This window comes from Barbus barbus (genome assembly GCF_936440315.1).
Source record: "Barbus barbus genome assembly, chromosome: 13".
In the NCBI taxonomy this organism is placed as follows: domain Eukaryota; kingdom Metazoa; phylum Chordata; class Actinopteri; order Cypriniformes; family Cyprinidae; genus Barbus; species Barbus barbus.
The window spans coordinates 15,141,148-15,163,175 of record NC_136741.1 but is presented as its reverse complement, the minus strand read 5'-3'; the positions used below and the strand labels follow the sequence as shown (position 1 = coordinate 15,163,175).

The following is a 22,028-nucleotide window of genomic DNA, read 5'->3' as shown; positions in this document are numbered from 1 at the left end:
GAACGAATCAATGAATTTAAAAGATTCGAGTTACAAAAATGAATCCAAATACCAATCCAGTTGAGTTACTTAGCAGCCTAGAAACGTTTTTGGTATATTTGCACACGTTTTAATAAAGTACTTTTAATCAAGGTTTTAATACAGTATGAGTTGTTTTGACTTCCCTCGTTGTTTATTGAGGAATAATTCATTGACTGATTCATTATAAACAATGATGCACTCACTTATAGCCACCAACTGCTGCTGCTGATGCAACGAACTGGTGAAAAGATGCAAAATACAGTCACTGAGATGAATCCAAATCCCCACCACCACTACATGTTACAGCCTTTCCTTTTCAGAAAGACTTGTATGCTCTGTAGTAGCAATGTGACGTGAGGGAATGTGATTGGAGGAGGCTTGAGCTATATAACTCACAGACTGCTGCTCCTCCCTTTCGCCAGTGGAGTTTCACTATAGCTTCTGCACCACACAGGGCAGACGGGAACACAAACACAAGTAAGTCACTCTTCGTTCCGCAAATCAATCTATATACATTATACATACGAAAGCCTGCGTTGCTTCTTCTTGACTTCTGATACACGCACATCGTTCTTTATGTTTTGCCATGAAAATGTGCTCTGGATCGCCTCCATGTCACTGTTTCACCCTTTGCTCTAATGCATACGTGGACTTTGTGTGGACAGTCACTTATGCTGATCTTGATTAAACATTCACATTGGTCCATCAGCAAAGGCCGTGTTTTCAGTTTACACTTGTGAGACGTTGCCATTGTCGGGACATTAGGTTTATAGAGGATCAATACGAGTAAAGTTTTCCTAATCCAGTGTGTGTTAGCGCTCGCGCTAGCTGGTGTACGTGTCACTATCGCGCACGCGCAGCTCAAAGTTTACTGGAGTTGGTGTCTAGCCAGGACAAGTTTTTCATCGATGCAAAGCAAGAGAACTGTCGTATTTTCCAACAGCACACGTTATTAATTCGATTAAGTATGTACCCATCCACCCTTCTCAGAATTCAAATATTTTTAGATGTGAATAATTGTGCAATTATGAAGTGTTAAACGAGAAATCCGTCTTTCCTGCTCTGTTAGCCGTTAGCATGGCGTGTCATGAGTTGACGTAGCGCGCATGTATACAGCAGGGTGAACATTTTCATTACAAACTCGTTTTTACGCACACACAACATTTCTTTGACATCTATGTTAAACCGTTTCCACAGCTGCTTTTTTAAGAACGAATGTAAATCCGCCATATTTAAATCGAGATACGCAGGGATGGCCACGTTAGTAAGTCGGAGAGCCGCTGGGCCATTTCAACACTTAAAGAAACAATTTGTTTTCTTGTTTAGTTTTGCATGTTTCACAGTCTTTATATACATCTATTTGCGAATGTATTATTTCAAACGTGTTGATTATTTAATATTTTGAAACTCTTGTGTAAGGAACACTAACAAGTCGGTGACTGGATCAGTCCTTTAGTTCCTATCTCCAATTGTCTTTAATGAATCACATTTGCATGTATTTAAAAAATAATTATGCAAGGTCTAAGAAATGCAAATAAATCATGCCACGTGTAACTAAGTTCTGGCAGCCTAAAGTGGTTTTGCATCATTGGAGACAATAATTTTTTTTTTTCTCTTCCTTTTTCTGTTTTGTTTTTAGGCAAAAGCTGGCAGGCTGACACGTACGGGCAGCTTTACAGGACGGATTATCTGGTAACTGACCATTTAGCTGGTAAGATTATTGACCACTGTCTTTGTTTTTACTAGATTAATTTGCTGACATGCCTAATGTTTGCTTTGAACCACAAAATCCTTGTTTGTCTTGTTTATACCCATGGGTCACAGTTGTTTGATCTTTAAGATCAAATCACATCATATGAGTGGTCATATGATTTAAGTCTGTTATATAAAACTAGTCATTTGAGCATTTGAAGGATTTTTAGTGTTTGGCTTGTGGATCAATTCCCTTGGGGTGCTTGTGCCTTGAGCTGTATGTATGTGTCTGAAGTGTTTAGCCTCTGGGTCCAAAACTTTAGGAGGCCTGTAGAGGAAGAGGCCCTGGCAGGGGCATGCAGAGAAGCACAGTAAAATGGCTTTGTACTGTGAGGTTTGGAGTTTGCATTTGTGGGGGTTGAGGGGCCAGATTGTCAGAGCGAACTGGAAGGAATGTTGTATGACTTAATACGCGAGTGATGGTTACCTCATCTATAGATTATAGTCTTCTACTTTACTGTATCATTTTGCACACCACTTTCGCTACCTACTTTGTATTATTCTTGTAGAGCTGTGTTAGTCTTTGACATCGAAATTTCTACAGCGAATGAGTGGTCTTTCAGAGCTCAAGGCCTCATGGCTTTAACAGTAGCCTCAGCATTTATAATCTTGTCCTGTACTGGGTGAAGGGGAGCAGTCTGCCCTAGTAGATATTTCACTGAGGTGTGGCGTGCATGTTTTCAATTAAATGTGAGCATGCTTTGTGGAACCTTTATTTACAAAGTAGAAACTTATTATTTTTGCTGCTCTACATACTAGGGGTACATCAAATAAGGGTTAGTGGGGAAATCCTCTTAGCTTTAGAGCTCGTTCAACTAACTCAGTGTCTTCGAATTAGCCCTTGGCTAAGGTAACAGACAGGCAACTTTAACCTTCCACAAAATGGATCAGTTGCATTACAATTGCTTCTACTGATAGTTTTCTCTTATATTGTTTAAACAAATCACAATATTGCTTTCTCCCCTTTTTTTCAAAGTTGTGATGAATCCGAAGTAGAAACTGTTTTCTCTATTGTGACGTACTTCTAAATTAAATGGGTTATTTTAAAAGGGAAAAAAAAAAGTAGGATTGGGACTTCAGTCCATTGATTCTTGGTCGGATGGTGGCAGTTTTTAAGATATGGGTTGGGTTTAAGTGGATTAAATGTTTGGAGAAGTCCGGCAGATGGGAGCAGAGAGAAGTCTATTATTTCACCACAAAATTGAGTCATGACGTTTTGATAAAAAAATAATGGGGTAAATCATCAAATTTAAATCTACATGTATAAATTGTTCCCAGTAAGATTAGTTGCATGGAAAATAGACGTGGTAAATGTTTCTTTTTTTTTTTTTTTTTTTTGTGAAAAGATTTCAGCTCCACCCATGTTGATAAATGGATGTTTTAACTGCCAGTGTGTATTTTGTTTTATCTCTGTAATTTCACAGATGCGCCAAACACTGTTCCTTTATGCAGTAATTACATGCTATCTTTTTCTCTTAGTGGCACACTTTGACTCCGTGTAAACGTGGGATTTCAACCATGAGCTCAGTCGCTGTACTTACGCAAGAAAGCTTTAATGAGCATCGCAGTGGCCTTCTGCCAGAGCAGGTCAAAGGTATGTGGCCATTTTAGCCAATTCTGACTTGCCAGTAACCGTTCTCTGGCAAAGTTAATGTTGTATTTTTTACCTCTCTCTTCCTATTAGCTGCTGTGGCAGGCCCCAGTGGTGCTGAAGATGAGGATAGCCTTCCCACCTACAAGGATGCCTTTCCCCCTCTGCCTGAAAAGCCTTTTCCAGAGGGGGTACAGGAGACTGGAAATGCCTGGACGACTAAGATCAAATCTCTCAAGTCCTCAGTAATCACCCAGGTACAGCGATAAAGCTCGTTACAGCCACTATCGTACCTCAGGAATTAGTGGTGGGCGATATTGCTCAATTGTCATTGTCTTCTCGTCAGCCTGTGAGATCGCGATACACAATATTACGCTAATTTAATTATTTACTTTGTTTCATTGCCAAAAAGGGAACCAACTCCAGCGTAAAACTACAAGCAGTCTAATATTTTTAATGTGACTGAATTTGTATTTAACATAATTTAATAGAAACATTGTAAGTTACTAATTATAATGCTTGCATTTCCTCAGTTATTCAAAAAGCAGCTACAGAAAGAGCAAAGAACATTTACATTACAATTGAACATTACTGACTCAGTCTAGAGTGAGTTTGTGCTTTAAAAAACACTCCCCGTGAAGCCATCTACACCGTATGATGAGTAAATCTCCACATCAAACTTCCATCGCACGAACATCAGCCTTTTGTTCGTGATGAGAGAATTCACGAGCCAGAATTCTGTTAGCGAGTGCACACTGAACAACAAAACTGAACAAAATTCAGCGAGGACTCATCTGAACTCTGATTGGCCATTACGTTCATAAACTCAACAGAATCGTGTGTGATTGGTTATAATGCGCAACACTGTAAAAACACTGAAAAAGAAATATGATGTAACAAATAAGCCCTAATATTAATTGTGTAGTATTACTAGCCTAATAATAATAACTGTCTTGCTGTTGTCAAAGGCATCAGCCACAGGCAATAACTCAGACTATTGTTGATACACTATACTATCGTCTATCGGCACAACCATATCGGGAATATTGATTCAAGGGTTTGACTGGCTTTCACTTTGATAAATACAGGTTTTCCATGTGCCTCTGGAAGAGCGCAAGTACAAGGACATGAACCAGTTTGGAGAAGGAGACCAGGCTAAAGTTTGTCTTGACATTATGCACAAGACTGGAGCCCACCTGGAACTCTCCATGGCTAAAGACCAAGGCCTCTCCATAATGGTCTCTGGGAAGCATGACGCAGTCATGAAAGCCCGCAAAGAGATTGTGTCCCGACTGCAGACTCAGGTAATATGAAATATTAAATAATAAAATAGTATAGGGTTTTAATATCAATGATTTAATGCTATTGGTCATGAAGATAACATGAGAATTCTTATCAGCTTGTCTGTGTAAGCCAGTATTATAATATTTGTAACTTCTGTATTTACTTGACTACAGGCTTCAGCTACTGTGGCCATCCCCAAAGAACATCATCGCTTTGTCATTGGCAAGAGTGGGGAGAAGCTGCAGGAGCTCGAGCTGAAGACTGCCACCAAGATCCAGATCCCTAGACCCGAAGACCCCAGTAACTTCATCAAAATCTCTGGAACCAAGGAAGGCTTGGAGAAGGCCAAGCACGAGATCCTGCTCATCTCTGCTGAGCAGGTCTGAAACGTCATTTCAGTTTAAGCTTTTTTTTTTTTTTTTTGCTTATCACACAGTTACAAATCAGATGATGTGGGATGGTGCTAATAATTTATTTACACATTTATTGAGGAATAAACAACATTGTAAATTATGGTTTCATTAAATCATTGCAGGATAAGCGTGCTGTGGAGAGAATGAACATTGAAAAGGTGTATCATCCCTTCATCACTGGAGCTTACAACAAGCTGGTGGGGGAATTGATGCAGGAGACAGGAGCCCGCATTAATGTGCCTCCACCAAGTGTGAACAAAACGGAGATCGTCATCACTGGGGAGAAAGAGCAGGTGGCCCTGGCCATAACCAAGATCAAGAAGATTTATGAGGAGAAGGTGAGCAATGACAGAATAATGAATGGACTTTTGTTGACTTTTCCAAAATCCACAGTATGCTTCTAAAACAAAGGGCTGAATTTCTATGTGAAAATAGTAGTGATTTTAAATGTGGCCTTTTGCTCATTTCAGAAGAAGAATGCTACCACTATTGCAGTGGAGGTGAAGAAATCTCAGCACAAGTATGTGATTGGGCCTAAGGGTAACACCCTGCAAGAGATCCTGGACAGGACCGGCGTCTCGGTTGAGATCCCACCCCTCGACAGCAGCTCAGAGACAGTAATCCTGCGTGGGGAGCCAGACCGGCTGGGCCAGGCACTCACTGAAGTGTATGCCAAGGTAAACAAGCTCGTTTTCCTCCCCCCTGCATGTTTCAGTACAAGAATTCTTTCCCTCAAGCTCTATTTTGATCTCTTCTCTTTTAGCTTTAATTTAGGAAATGTATTGAAAATATTACTGCAGAAATGCTATCAATTTGACTCTGTAACCTTTGACCTTTTGCTCTTGTTTTGGATTTTATTTATTATTTTTTTCCTATAGGCCAACAGCTACACTGTGTCCTCAGTCTCTGCTCCCTCTTGGCTTCATCGTTTCATTATTGGCAAGAAAGGACAGAATCTGGCAAAGGTCACACAGCAAATGCCCAAGGCGAGTCAACTTTCCGCTAATCAAGTCTGAGTGTTATGCCAGATTTTTCCATTGTCTTGCTCAATGAGGGAAATGTGTAGTTGTGGCTTATGTTCAGTAGATGTTTTTGACCAGAGTAACATGTCAGAGTGACAGTACAAAGGTCACAGTAGTTGCGTCAACCTGCACAGGTAGTTTAGAATGACACTGGAATCTACACCCAAGAGTTGCAAATACATTAGTTCATTTTGCATTAGTCTATTAAAATAATACATAGCCAGATGCTGTTGTATGAGTATGTATTGTATACACCCTCGTGTTGTTCCAAACCCCGACAACAGTCTTGTTTGTTCACGAAACACAAATTGTTTTTATGAAACCGGAGATATTTCTGTTCCTGTATTGAGAGACTTTTACACCAATCTTGATGCTTCAAATAGGCCAAAGACATGTTAAAATGAATCCGTATAAATTGTTTAATCGCCACTTCTGAACAGACATGAACTGAATTAATTTAGACTGTTAATGTGCATATGAATGCAGATACTTTGATCAAATAAATGGAAGCTCAATTGTTTTTGCTTGATGCTTGAACAAACTATTCGTTTGCACATCAAGAAAACACACTAGCTCTTTAAAAAAATGTTTAAATGAAATGTATTTATCCTATTAAGTGTCTTTTTACAAACTTAAGTTGTTTGGTATGGATTACTCTTAAAATTGTCTATGAACTTCTTGAAACATCAAAGTTTTATAGGTTTGGAACCAAATGAGGATAAGCAAATTACTGAATTTTGAACCATTTGAAATATCAGGTCAGTAAGACAATGCTCCGTGTTTATCAACAGGTGCACATTGAATTCACCGAGGGAGAGGATAAGATCACGCTGGAGGGTCCCACCAAAGATGTACAGATAGTACAGGGCCAAATTGAAGCCATTGTTACAGATCTGGTAAGACATTAACTTCACTATTTCGTGACAAACACTTTCACTTGCGTTGTTGTATTTAGGCATATATTGGCCTCAATGTGTCCTAAACAATTTGGTTGATTTTCATGTATTCTTTATAAAAGGTTAGCCGAATGGACTACACAGAGATTAGCGTGGACCCCAAGTTCCACCGACACTTAATTGGGAAAGGCGGCGCAAACAGTGAGTACAGCTGTTTCGACGTTTATAGCAGATATTATGTGAACCTATTCATGTATCCTTCATAAACTCATTTTTTCCCTCTGCATCTAGTTAACCGCATAAAGGAGCTGCACAAAGTGTCAGTCCGCATTCCACCTGACAACGAGAAGAGCAACCTGATCCGTATTGAGGGTGACCCCCAGGGAGTGCAGGAGGCCAAGAAGGAGCTGCTGGAGCTTGCGTCACGCATGGCAAGTTGGATAGATTTGTAATTGAATAAAGCAGGCTCTGTTTACCATATTCTCTCCACAGTGTTTTTTTAGGTTAGAGTTTACCAGTTATGTGCTTGTATCGTTTGCTTTTGTCTTAGATGATTTACTGTCTGCGGTAAATTTATTTGCGTAATACTTAAATTGGAGTCAGGTGTGTGTGTAGTTAGTGGAAAAAAACACCCGTAGGCTCTACAGCCTCAGAGTATAAAGTCCTCTGGGTTATTTGCTGGAGTTGCCTGGCAACTCTTGACTGAAAGTTTCTAAGACTGTCATGATTTCAACAGGAGAATGAGCGTACAAAGGACATGATCATTGAACAGCGTTTTCATCGAGCCATCATCGGACAGAAAGGGGAGAATATTAAGGAAGTTCGGGATAAGTTCCCTGAGGTAAATGTTTTCGGATGCATGGCATATTTTTTTCAATGCCACATATCTGTGTCTTATAATAAAGAAAGCTTTTTTTTTTTTTTTTTTTTTCCCTCCTTGCTTTTAGGTCATCATCAACTTCCCTGACCCAACGCAGAAGAGTGACATTGTACAACTGCGTGGGCCTCGCACTGAGGTGGAAAAGTGCACAAAGTTTATGCAGAAAATGGTGGCTGAAATGGTACACGCATTTATTATTTTTTTTTCCTGAATTTTCTATTGCCAAGTCTCATTAAACTCAATCGCTGATGTCGGGAATCAGTATATCAGGAACACTAATTCAGGCAACTGCAAGGTTTCGATCTACTTAACATCTGGGCACATCTTTATTTTTCCCACAACGTAATTACCCTATCTCTCTATCTCTCTATCTGTTTTAAAAGCTCAACCTTTTTAAAGTTGGCTGGATTCTGAATTTTCAATCAGCTGGAAAATTTGTTCTGAAAGTGATCCCATTTAGTTTCTTTGTGTTTATTGCTGTGACGTGCTTTTCTATTTGCATAGAATTAGATTAAAACTATTGTTAGACTCAAACAGGCCTTACAACACTTAGTATCTTTAGTATTTTTTTAAAATGCATTCAATAGTGGTATGCGATATTCTGTGCATCCCGTTAATTTTATTTTATTTTTTTGAAGCACACATACTTTTACATTACACTCATAACTTCTGGAGATTCACTGGACAAGGGTGATACTTTATATTGCGTATGTGTCAACTGCTGGTATTCATACATGCTTTCAAATGGAGTATACTGTGGCAGGCTGTGTGTAAAAGTATGTTTTGGGCTTAACAGTCTGATATGACAGTGTCAATTTTAGCATTTCCTAAACCATCCTACTTTTATGTGCTTTTCCAGGTTGAGAACAGCTTTTCTGTCTCCGTCCCCATTTTCAAGCAATTCCACAAAAATATAATTGGCAAAGGAGGAGCAAATATAAAGAAGGTAAGAGGTTGCTTTTTAGACTTACACGTTCATCCATTTTCAGTCTGTTTACTTACTTGTACTATTTTAACTTTTTTCAGATCCGTGAAGAGACTAACACTAAGATTGATCTGCCTGCGGAAAACAGCAACTCTGAAATGATTGTCATCATAGGAAAGAAGGCAAACTGTGAGGCCGCAAAAAACAGGATCCTGGCCATTCAGAAAGAACTGGTGAGGTTTTTGTTTTATGTTTGTTGTATTTTTGAAATGTCAAGTTAAAAGTCCTCCCATATATTACTGTTAAGAAGTATACTACCATTCAAAACTTTGATTTCTGAAGGATCATGTGACCCCGAGTACTGGAGAAATGTTTGAAAACTCAGCATTGCCATCACAGGGAAAAAATACAATTTTAATATTACAATGGAAAACAAATGCAATAAGCATAGGAGGCTTATTTAAAAAAATATTTCTTGTAGTTGTAGTGCATGTGGATGGAAGTGTATATGTATTTTATTTATTTATTTATTTATTTATTTATTTATTGCAGGCAAATATTACAGAAGTTGAGGTGTCCATCCCCTCAAAACTGCACAACTCCCTAATTGGCTCCAAGGGGCGTTTTGTGCGTTCCATCATGGAGGAGTGTGGTGGTGTGCACATCCATTTCCCAACAGAGGGCTCTGGCATCGATGCAGTGACAATCAGAGGCCCAGCGGAGGAGGTGGAGAAAGCCAAGAAGCAGCTGCTGTCCCTGGCAGAAGAAAAGGTATGTCTGAAGGGGATGGGTTTCCTTCAAGAACTTGAAACTCAAAGCAGGTAATACTGATGTTACGCTTGGAATGTCATCTAGGCTCAGGGTTTGTTAGTACAAGTTTCCAAACTGCTTTAAACACAAGGCCAGTCATTATTGCTCTAAAAACAATTGAGTCTACTTGAGAGCTGTGCATTTATTGTGTGACCTAAAGATTTTTTATTTTTTTTATTTTTTTTTAAGCAAACTAAAAGCCACACAGTCGAGCTTCGTGCCAAACCTGAATACCACAAGTTCCTTATTGGAAAAGGAGGTGGAAATATCCGCAAGGTGCGGGACAGCACAGGTGCCAGGATTATCTTCCCTACTGCTGAGGATAAGGATCAGGAACTGATCACGGTCATCGGTACCGAGGAAGCTGTAGCAGAAGCACAGAAGGAGCTGGAGGCACTTATTAAGAGCTTGGTTAGTCCCCATGTTAATGTTTTTCTTTATTTATATATAAAAAAATTTTTTATTTTTATTTATCTATTTTTTTTTAAAACCACATCACTGATGCTTAGAAATATGAGAATCTTCTGAATGGATACTAATTGCTCTAATGATTCTTAAATCATATTTCTCATCAGGATAACGTTGTAGAGGATTTCATGATTGTCGATCCCAAGCACCATCGGTTCTTCGTGGCACGTCGTGGCCAAGTCCTGAGGGACATTGCTGACGAGTATGGTGGCATTATAGTCAGTTTCCCCCGAACTGGCTCACAGAGCGATAAGGTCACCCTAAAGGGAGCCAAAGATTGTGTGGAGGCAGCAAAGAAACGCATGCTGGAGATGATTGAGGATTTGGTAAGTAGATGTAACGATCTGCAATGCAATTCCAATCTCAGACTGCCACATTTATGCTATTTTAAAGAGGTAACAGACTACATGTTCCTCTATATTTGCAGGATGCTCAAGTGATCGTGGAGTGTGTGATTCCTCAGAAGTTCCACCGCTCCATAATGGGGCCTAAAGGCTCTCGCGTACAGCAGATCACTAAAGACCACAATGTGCAGATCAAGTTTCCAGACAGAGATGACCAGCAAGGTAAATACCACAGTGAATATTAATATTTAAAAGGTCATCATGGAAATCAAATGTTTCTTGATCGATCTTTTGAAATGGAAACCACAACTCTCCCTTGTACAAAATGACCACACACTAAAGGTGAAGTGCAAAAAAGGCCCATTTGAAATAGTCACCATAATAGAACTATGAAATAGAACCATAGTATGGTTGTCTAGAACCATATGTTCTTCAATATTTAACCCTTTCACACGGTGCAGGGATTAAAGATCTCCGTCGCTACGACGGATTTCCGTTAATTGCAACGAGTCTATGACGGATTTCCGTCAATTGCAGGGTCCCGCCTGTCCTTAATGTCTTAAATTCACTTTTCACAATTTTAAGGCCGTAAATAGGCTTACATTCCTCAAATAGTGTAATAAATGTCTTAATTTCAGTTCTTAAATTAAGGAAAGATGAGGTGTATTCAGCCTGCTGAGGGGGATGTGATCAAAGCCTGGAGTGGAGTGAAAGCACGTTCCTCTCTCCTCTCGAAGCGTTCTGTAATCACTCCGCTCTGGATCCACTTCGTGTTTTCTTTTCCCGCTCACGGAAAAAGTGCTCCTTGTGTTCAATCCATTTTAAAAGTTATTCTAATGTGTTTTTTTTTTTTGCATGTCAGGCTACAGCTGAGGTAGAACTGAGCAATTCCAGCGTTATGGACGTGACATTCGCAGTCAAAACCTGAAATATAAATTCTCATAAATTGTGTTCTTTACCAATATATTGAACCATCTCTTTATATTTTTCTAAACCCCTTAAAATTTAGTCCAGATATCAGAAAAGTATCAGTCTATAAACCTGTTTTATATTTTAAATGAGGGAAATACACATGCGTGACGGACGTGACGAAAAAAGACACGAGTTTCTGGGAGACAACATATTTTAGACTTTCTGTGAATTACAATGCAGAAACCAGAAGCAACAATATCTGCAGAATGGAGAAGGGTTGGCCATTTATAAAACCTAAAATATCAATTTTGTTGAAGTTTTCGTTTTTGCGTGTCAGAGGAAAAATCAATGTTACGGACGTGACATCTCTCCATTACGGACTTAATTTATGGAATTAATTTATTTCCGACTATGGAAACGCGTATAAAATGCTTTAAACACTTTAACGGAAACTTCTAGAGGGTGTTTAGTAGGGCTGCCCCCCACTAAGGATTTTTCTAGTTAACTAGTCGTTCGTTTAAGTCATTATTTAACTAATCACACATTTATATTAAGTCAATAGACCTATAATCCATAGGCTATTCCGCTCAAGCACACGCGTACAGTTTTCCACAAGCAAAAGTAGATTAAATGAATGATTATTAATGTATAGAAAAATGAGACATTTAAATTATTTATCAATAAACTAATGTTTTCTTGTCGGCTGCAAGATGAAATTCACAGTGTTCGTCCCCACAGTAGCCTACTGGACGTGCCTTAGAGAGAAATGTAACCTTCATACAGATTATATAATCAGGGAGTATTTCATTTAGTTTTTAATTGATTCATTTAACAGTATACATTTCAAGCTATAGTTGTTTCTCTTGTAGCCTATGTGAGAGAGTTTTGTATTATTTTTTTGAGACGTGCTCCAGTTCAGTGACAGACGGCAAAAAGCATATCCTGTTTGTTTTCATTATTTTACAAAATCACTTTTTTTTTTATTTTTTTTTTTTTTTTTTTTTGTCATTATGAATTTACATAAAATCAGTTTCGAGCTGATTTTAATTTGTTTCATTATCAGGAAAAAGTGCAAGTGATTGCACGGGCGCCTGCCTCCCTGTCATGCATGCTCATTGATATTCCGCACAAACACTTAAATATGGGCCAAAAATGTAGCACATTTATAGGTTAAAGCTAGAGTTTGGAATCACATTAAAATAAATCTTCACCAATCTACATCTGAGACAGATGCAGTTCTAACCTGCAAATAGAAGGCTATTTGACATTTTAAAATGATCTAACAGACCAACGCAGCTCCAATTCGTTGATCAGTTGTTGATCAAGATTAAAAGGATGCCGCTGAAAAAAAAAATGTTTTAATGACTTGCTTATGCATTAAATAACTAAGATAAAATACAGGTTAATTAAAATATGCTGAACATATAATAGGCCCGCGGCCCGCCTGCTGTACAAATATTTATGAAATAGACCGCGAATAAAACTGCAGATTCACGTTTTGCATCTGCATAAAGTGAATTAATTTAATATGCAATGATATGAAATTGAACCAAACAAGATATGTAATGAAAAAAAAAAAATATTTAGACAATAAAATAAATAATAATAAAAAAAAGATATAGGCCTAACCGCAGCATGCTCACAGAACACACACAATCTTGCGCATGAATGCAGCGCAGATAGCAAACAAGTGTTATTTGAAACACACAAAATGTTTAAATAAGATAATATTGACAATGAAAATTAGGCCTATATGATATTTAAAAAAATAATAGTTTTGGCGATTTGTCATCGGCTATACAGTCCGCCTGTGCATATTTATATGCAAATGCTTAGGCTATCTTCGCGAAGTTCTCGCAGAGAATGCGATTTCTAAAATGTTATTAAAATGGATTTCTTTATAAAATGTTATACGGTAAGCCTGAAACAGCAGTATAGCTTTATTAGTCATCAGCAACGAGGTAAACATGCGCGCCGGTATGCTATGAAGCATCCGTAGACTACAATAGATTTACAATGCACAAACCAAGCAACAATATCTGCCGAATGGAGAAGGGTTGGTCATTCACAAAGCATAAAATATAAATTTTATTTTAATTTTCGTTTTTGTTCAAGCACACGCATAAAGTTTGCCACAAAGCACAGGCGATAGCCTAATGATTCTGAAAAAAAAATGAGACATTTTAATTATTTAATATACTAATGTTTGAGTCCTTGTCGGCTGCAAAGATGAAATTCAGGAAATCTCCACTGGACGTTCCTTTGCAGAGAAATGCATTCACAGATTACATGGCCTAATCAGAGAGTATTTGATTTCATTTTGAAATGGTTCGTTTAAAAGTAGCTAGACTTTACTTAGATACAGGGCTCTACAGTGCTACCATTTCAGTCGCATTTGCGTCTGAAAACTACTGCGTGCGACTATGAAACATATTTAGGAGCACCAGTGCAACTGACCCGATCAGCGTATTTGTGTTTGTGCTGAGGGAGCTTTAAAGGTTTCTAACGTAGGCCTACTTTGAACGTGTTTTTGCAGCGTTGAGTAATGTATCAGACGCATCCTCTCATTATAACAAAAAAAGTGTAGACAGTGTAAATAAGAGATTCATTGTGCAGTGTAAGGAGCTTCGTTGATTATAATGAAGTTTTGTGAGATCGCGATGAACTAAGATGAGGGACAGCTTTTAATGATTTTTAAGAGTTTGCAAATGTGATATTGATTTAATACAACAGTTCATTAAACAAGACGTTAATATTAAATGACTTATATTGTCTGACTACAACACTATTGCCTTATTTTGCTCCATTTCATCAACAAAAATAGTTTCAAACAAAGTCCCAGCCAAGCCGCAGCGCATCTTCATTCAAACACAGCGGTGTTTCATTTATGAATGAGCTGCGTTTTTAAATTAATCTAGTAAGTCAATGATTCAATTATGAAAAAAAAAATTTCAGTCAGAATAATTTTTCACTTTAATCCCTGCACACGTGAGTTTAAAATATTCTAGGGTGAGTATACCCAGGGTGTGTATTTTTAGGCGACCGTTACTTTAGAATGTTTAACCTTGTTGTTTCAATGGCGACGCGTCATGCTTGTCATGTGATGCACCGCATCCACACTAGCGCTGTATGACATGTGGATCGTTTTTAATTAGTTTTTCCTCTTTTTATTATTAATATTCACATTCACAAACATACTCACTATATTATGACACATTTGATATTCCTGTTCTGAAATATGTGCAAGTAAATGTATTTGGTAGTTTAAACACTTTTATAATGACCGTTGTAGTTGATCTATACCGGGTGATGGGTGCTGCCATGTTAGTTCGCGCTGAATCCCAGCTGTGGGATTTAAAACACGCAAATTCATCCTCTACTACCGAAACATGTAAAAGTAAGTCTCCGGTAAACTGGAGCAGAGTAAACTTTATAGTTCCCTACACAATTTGTAAGTGATATCAATAAAACATGTCATCAGTTTATTTGTAAGGATCATTATTGCTGTTTCCATAGACATCAGAGTGTATTTTACAAAACTATAAATGTATGGTTTTTCTAGTACTTGTGTATTTAAATGTCTGAAACCTAAAATAAGCATTATATGGTTGAACACTGAATAGTTGTGATAATATTTGTAAAAGCAGATTTGAATTCAGCAGTTGATTACGTGATGCACTGAATGTTCTAATCACTCCGGTGTGATCGTATGTGTCAAAGGGTTAAAAATAAAGTCAAGCAATAGTTATTAAATTAGTTATGGGAAAAGTTATTTAAAAGTTTTTTTTTTTTTCCAATTAAATTAAAATTTTAGTTAATGAAAGGTAAATTAATTTTTTAATATGAAGAATTTAATTATTTTTAAGGCATCCTGCAGTCCCCTCTGAACATCTACATTTATGAGTTTGGCAGAGGCCTTAATCTAAAGTTTTCTGAGGCCCCTATCTATCTCTCTATGTCTGTATTACATATATAATTTGCACATTTTTCACTCCAGTTCCATCAGCTGATGCTCCAGTTCAGGAGAATGGAGAGGCCAATGGAGAGGTGAAGGAGCCTGCTGATCCTTTAGTCCCAAAGAAGTGTGATGTCATTGTGCTCTCTGGCCGCAAAGAGAGATGTGAAGCTGCTGTTGAAGCGCTAAAGGTGAGACTCCCTAGTGAAATTTCCTTCTATACAGTAGTTCTTGTTTGTATGTTCTTGGTCCTTTTTGTCAAATGCTATAACAAATATCGTCCTTTATATTTTATATTTAATATTGTCCTTTAGGCTTTGGTTCCTTTGACCATTGCGGTGGAAGTGCCTTTTGAGCTTCATCGCTACATCATTGGTCAGAAAGGAAGTGGAATCCGCAAGATGATGGATGAGTTTGAGGTTAGTCTCTTCACAGCTGATTTCAGTGGAATTCTAAATCTATTTCTGCATTTCAGGTGTTAATTCACATAAATAGCTAGAGATATGCATTGTATTTACAACTAAACGTTTTAACAGTATTTTCTTCCTATTGTCCTGACACAAATATATTTTCCTCCCAGGTTAATATTCAAGTGCCTGCTCATGAGTTACAGTCTGACATTATCTCCATTACTGGCCTGGCCTCCCTCCTTGACCGTGCTAAAATGGGGCTTCTTGAGCGTGTCAAAGAGCTACAGGCTGAACAGGAGGATCGGGTGAGTTTGAAGCTTGAATGGCAAATTAAACATTGTGCAAATTATTTCCACTTTGTAAGCGCACATTGTGACTTGTATATTATAAATGTATATTTTTGTCCGCAGGCTCTCAGGAGCTTCAAGCTGACCATCACTGTGGATCCCAAGTATCACCCCAAGATCATTGGACGCAAGGGTGCCATAATCACCCAAATCCGCAATGAGCATGAGGTTAACATTCAGTTTCCAGAAAAAAATTATGAGAACCAGGTAATAGGCTGGAGCCTAAGAACAACTTATTTTTTATTCAGAAACATGCCTTTTTTTTGGAAATGACTTTTTTATTTTTTATTTGTTTCTCTAGGATCAGATTACCATTACTGGCTATGAGCAGAATGCTGTGGCGGCACGTGATGCTATTCAGGCTATAGTGGATGAACTGGAGGAAATGATCTCTGAGGACATCACCCTGGACAGCAGAGTCCATGCTCGCATCATTGGGGCACGTGGCAAGGGAATTCGCAAAATCATGGATGAGTTTAAGGTGAGATGGTAAATTTAACTTCTACTGTTAAATATTTTTTTTCTTAAATGCACCATTTTAATAACTGTCTGTATTTTTTGTTTTCAGGTTGATGTTCGATTCCCTCAGAGTGGAGCTGCAGATCCCAATTTAGTGACCGTGACTGGCCGTCCAGAACAGGTTGATGAAGCCATTGATCACCTTTTAAACCTGGAGGAGGAATATGTAAGAACATGCTATACTTTGGCAGAATAAATTACAATTAAATGATTATTATTAAATTGACAAAAGTAATTTTTCATCTTTGCCCTCAGATCGCTGACGTGGCTGAAAATGAAGCCAAAATGGCCTATATGAAGCCTTCTGGTTCCACTGCCTCCAGCATGGAAGAACCACGAGGCCCATCCAAGGGCTTTGTTGTGCGGGAGGCTCCTTGGGCCACTGGCAGTGAAAAGGTAAACTAATACTGTTCAGTGCCATATACAGTGCTGGAAAGTTGTAATCATTCATTTTATGCGTAATTCCAATGTCTTTCAGCTTTTAATATATGTAGAAAACTCTTATGAAGTGAACTCACTTAAGTGTTTGGTATAATTTTGCCAGAAAGTTCATGTAAAAAATAGGGCAGCAGCGATTCGTCGACGTCATCTATTACGTTGATTTATTAAAATATGTCGATTAGCATGGAATGCGTCGACGAGTCGCACCTTTAGCCACGCTCATTGCACGAGCCTGCAGTTATCCCTACTTAAGACAGTTTTTCTGCCATGTTTGACACAAAACAAGACTCTAGAGCAGAAGGTGAAGGCTAGTATGGCAACATCACTTCATAGAGTTGCCATTATTATTTATTATTAATATTATACGACAGTCAGAACCGAGCTGACACATTTACATTGTCAGGATTTACAACCGCATTCAAAGCTGCGCTGAATGAACGGACAGGGCCGGTTCTATACATTAGGAGGCCCTAGGCAAAATTCATGTTGGAGGCCCCCTCACCCCCAATAAAAAGCACTTGAAACAAATGATTCCTAACCTTTTTATTTATACAGCATTTAAATTAGGAAACATTGCTATTTTAAATGTTTTTGAAAGAAGTCTCTTAAGATCACAAAGCGTTGATTTAGCCTATTTGATCAAAAATACAGAAAACAAGAAAACAATAATTTTGTGAAATATTACAACTTAAAATAATGGTTTTCTATTTTACTATACTTTAAAATATAGGCCGATTTCTGTGATACAAAACTGAATTTTCTTCAGCCATTACTCCAGTCTTCAGTGTCACATTATCTTACATAAATCATTCTAATATGGTGATTTATCATCAATGTTAGAAATGGTGTTTAATGTTTATTTTATAACCTGTGATACTTTTTTCAGGATTTTTATTATTAAAAAGATGTTAAAAATATATAAATCTTTGAAAACAATACAAATCTTTACTATCACTCTTTATGATATATATATATATATATATATATATATATATATATATATATATATATATATATATATATATATATATATATATATATATATATATATATATATATTCTCTCTGTATTTCTGATCAAATAAATGCAGGCTTGATGAGCATAAGAAATTTTTAGTAATGGGTCCAAACTTTTGACTGCTACTGTATGTACATATTAATCAAACTTTTATCTAAGGTAATCTTTTTTTTTTTTGTTTGAAGATGCTGTTGTTTTGCTGTTTTATTTAATTTAACCGCAGTTCCAGAATACCACTTATAGTTCAAATTTTTTTATTTATCATTTATTTTTTCTAGCTGGGTATGGGCAGGATTTCCCCGTCCCATTTAATCAATATAGATATTGTCATTATTAATATCATATGTTAAATATGACACATACACAAATCAAGTGGAACAGAAAGACACGGTCGCTACTAAGTAGAAAAAGTTTAGTTTGTAGAAACTGAAATTATAAGCTTTTTAACTTTGGATACTAACTTCTCTTCTTTTTGTAACTATTTTGCTAGTCAGCTCCTGACGTGATGTCATTGATTGTACGTGCAAATTCAAAGCATCGCATCTTGGCATGTCAACTGCTCTCGCACACCTGCATTAGGAGCTATACTACTTAGCGTGCCTGTTTAGCCTTTTGCATCGCAAACATTCAGAAGGCGGGACTGCAACATTAATTGGTTTAATTGCAGATGAGTGACAATTCAGCTATATCCAATGACCAATGAGGCTAGTATTTCTGCCCGACTTGACTGGTGGACTAGCGTATAGGGGATGTTACAGTTATGGAGGCCCCTCCTCAAAGTCCGAGGCCTGCTCTGGCCCTGTGAACGGAACAGCACGGGACATCGAGTTGTCTGTATAATCATGACGGGTTTAACAGACTGAGAAGGAGAAATGATTCACGTTCATCTTAAGATCCACTGGAGCTGCCGTCAGTGCCGTGGGAGCGATCGCGTGAGCTCTGAGATGCACTTGCTAACAAAGCATTTAAAGTCGTTGTTAGTTGTTTAACTGTGTTGGATTGGACAAGCCTCGACTGGGCTCCTTTTATTTAAAAACGGGCTGTCAATTGTGATAAAACTTCCCGGTGTTATGACGCCATTTTTGATTCTGTCGCTCTAGTGTCCTGAATGCGGTTGTGACTTAAGCTGTTCATTCATATGTATTCAAGCAGAAGTTTTAATCTGCTGAATAAAATATTTCAAGTCTCTCACCTGTAAGCAACTGCTGTCGGTCCCAAACAGTTACTGTGAATGCAGCCATAATGTGCATTTCTATTGATTGTATCACTGCCCTTTCTTTCTTTCTAGCGTTTTTTTTATTTTTATTTTTTTTTTATTAATTTTAATGCTATTTTACTTTTCTTGTCTTTTTCTTTTCTTTATTTTTTTTGTAAAGTATTATGAGAGAACGTTTGAATAAAATATTAAGGTTAATAGCAGAAGTTACTGTTATTTATTGATGGTTTAACTAAAGAATTGATCAACTGATAAGAAAATAGATTAATTGAAAATAATCGATAGATTAGTCGATAATAAAAAAATAAATAATCGTTAGCTGCAGCCCTAGTAATTTTTTTTTTTTTTTGTGTAATATAACATTTGTTTGTTTGCTGGTTTTTATTATATTTCTTATACTCGTGTTATTTTTATTTTATTTTTTTTTGCCATGAAAATAGCCTAAGATGCTGACATGGCATTATATAAATGTATACTACTACTACTAATAATGTTATTGAACCTGTTGTCCTATGTTTTCTCTGGTTCTAGGCCCCCGATATGAGCAGTTCTGAGGAATTCCCCAGTTTTGGTGCACCTGTGACTAATGCGAGATCATCTCCATGGGGACCCAAACGTTTTTGAAATGTGTGTCCTTCAATGGTTATGTTGCAACCCCCGGTTCCCACTTACTATAATCCCTCATTTGACCCATTTGGATGTAGACGGACCACTTACCCTGACCCCTAATATATCAGCACATTTCCTTTTCTCAAATTACTTCTGCTAATAAGGGTCTTGATGGTTCTCTCAGTGGCTCTTGTAAAGGTTCAGTGACCCTTTTACAAGGTTCATCTGAATTGGTGTGAAGTGATTCAACATGTTTGCATTTTCAGAGAGAATCACAAATTGAAGGAAAACAAAAGTAGTCCTGGCCATGCTTCAGGTCTGCAACGATCCAGGTTTAATTTTTGATATGATGCCATTACACAAACATTTCATTACAAAGGTTATTTCTTGGGTTTATTAAGCTGCTGTCTCATAGTTGCCTTTGTAATGGGGTTTGGGGAAAAATATACTGTATACCTCTGAAAGAGATTGCTTCTGGTTGAAGTCAGATTCATTCATAGGAAATGGGTAACCAGCTGTACTTCTGTCTAGTTCCCTAGGGTAGCCATTTTGTTGCAGACATTTCACTTGTCTCTTTCCTCGTTCCTAATTCCTGAACTCTGGGAAGTGATTTCATGCAGCCTTTACAGCTTTCCAACTTAAAGAGGGACTCTTCACTACAGAAGTATTTTCAAACTGCCATTTGCTTTGGAAGTCCCAGGGATGTAGTCGCTCGTCAAGTAGAAGTCCCAAGGTTCCCAAAGTCTCTAAAACGTACACTAAACTGCTTAAACATTTTTTCATTTTGTTTTTGATATTCAGAAATCATGTTTATTAAAGATTATAATATTTGGAAGGATGAAAATAGACCATTTTGTGCCAATGAAATGTCAAGTAATGTCATGTTACTCATTCTTGTTAATGGGTCCGTGTCCAGCCCCTTTTTGTCTTCCAGTTGCTATACAGGTTGGTCTGAAACCATAGCAATGGCCCTCTTAATAGCCTTATAAGAATTATGCAAAAATGACAAAGGAAACGATTAAGGATAACACTGGAAATTAAACTGTCCAAAAAGCAAAGTAAAAATTGAAAATGCATCTGGACTTGTTGTGGTGAGACTGATTTCTTACACATTCAGAGTAACCAATGAGAGAGTAGGATGGACCCCATCAGACCCTCTTGAACTTTGTGGTGAATGCTGATAGGGTGTTGCTGAAAACCACAGTTATTTTCACTTGCAAAGTAATGCACGTCAAGGAAATGGACAAGACTGTTTCTCCATATATTAAAGTATTTAAACTGACTGTATAGCTCCTGAGCAGGTCAGTGAAGCTACTGATGACCTACTAAACCAGGGCAGGAATTATACTTTGGCATAAGAAAAAATTAATTTGAAGTTGTGTATTTATTTGCAAAAAGGCAAAAGAGAAGGTAAAATACACTTCAGCGGAGAAAGATGTACTCGGTTGTGCATTGCCACAAATAAATTTCAATGTAAAGACAACATTTTAATACTTTTTACCCCCGGTTTCACAAACGAGGCTAAAGCCTAGTCCTAGACTAAAATGTAAATCTGAGCTGTATCAACTGAAATAAACTTGCACTGACTGATCTTAAAACATATCAGTGCCTTTGTTTTTGTCTTTAGATGCACACCAGTAATGTTTCTAAGGCACGTCTATAAAATGTCATAATTGAACAATGGCCTAATCCCAATTTAGTCTAAACCCTGTCTGTGAAACTGGGCACTAATCTTGTTTACATAAATGTCTAGATTTAATCTTATGCATAGATTTGTATCAGTGCAGAATGTGATAAATTACTAAATATAAATGCACTTGTTACAAGTGTATATTGATAGGCAAAAAATATTTATAAGTTATAGCTCATCTTTAATGATCAATGTCTCCAATTAATATTAATCGAACTTTTGATCGGTTACAATAAAGAAGGGCTTAATCTGTGTTCTTGTACACACGTGGCAGAAATCGAATGACAAAATATATGCTGGCCAGTACGGGGATCGAACCCGCGACCTTGGCGTTATTAGCACCACGCTCTAACCAACTGAGCTAACCGGCCTCATGTCCGCTGCACCTATCAATACTATAGAGATGCTGCCCCTGAGTATAATCCCCGTGTTCTCTGAGTGAATATACACTTACAGTATTTAAGCTTATTATACTGTTGCAGGGTTTTTGTTAAAACATGACATAA

The 22,028-nt window shown here is 37.5% G+C and overlaps 1 protein-coding gene across 2 annotated transcripts; it reads left to right on the top strand.

Moving 5' to 3' along the window:
- The first annotated feature begins 431 nt into the window (after window positions 1-431).
- Window positions 432-21,427, top strand: LOC306879483 (vigilin-like). Of its 2 annotated transcripts, none has more exons than XM_079432465.1 (28): window positions 432-498; window positions 1,661-1,732; window positions 3,253-3,367; window positions 3,458-3,621; window positions 4,453-4,668; window positions 4,822-5,028; window positions 5,184-5,399; window positions 5,532-5,738; window positions 5,940-6,047; window positions 6,875-6,979; window positions 7,102-7,180; window positions 7,271-7,410; window positions 7,716-7,820; window positions 7,927-8,040; window positions 8,719-8,805; window positions 8,886-9,017; window positions 9,337-9,555; window positions 9,784-10,005; window positions 10,170-10,388; window positions 10,490-10,628; window positions 15,316-15,464; window positions 15,588-15,692; window positions 15,854-15,988; window positions 16,094-16,237; window positions 16,332-16,511; window positions 16,599-16,715; window positions 16,805-16,945; window positions 19,755-21,427. In XM_079432465.1, exons 3-28 carry the CDS (start codon window positions 3,292-3,294, stop codon window positions 19,845-19,847), a joined length of 3,819 nt encoding a protein of 1,272 aa, XP_079288591.1. In that variant the 5' UTR covers window positions 432-498; window positions 1,661-1,732; window positions 3,253-3,291; the 3' UTR covers window positions 19,848-21,427. The 2 variants fall into 2 exon arrangements, with proteins under 2 accessions (XP_079288591.1, XP_079288592.1); XM_079432466.1 differs by lacking the exon at window positions 432-498 and adding an exon at window positions 859-986.
- Window positions 21,428-22,028: the final 601 nt, after the last annotated feature.

Excerpts from the sequence above, each read along its gene's own strand:
- LOC306879483 (XM_079432465.1), top strand. The coding sequence starts at position 3,292 with ATGAGCTCAGTCGCTGTACTTACGCAAGAAAGCTTTAATGAGCATCGC. Across the intron at positions 9,018-9,336 it reads TGGCCATTCAGAAAGAACTG|GCAAATATTACAGAAGTTGA; the intron begins GTGAGGTTTTTG and ends TATTTATTGCAG. Across the intron at positions 15,989-16,093 it reads AGGCTGAACAGGAGGATCGG|GCTCTCAGGAGCTTCAAGCT; the intron begins GTGAGTTTGAAG and ends TTTTGTCCGCAG.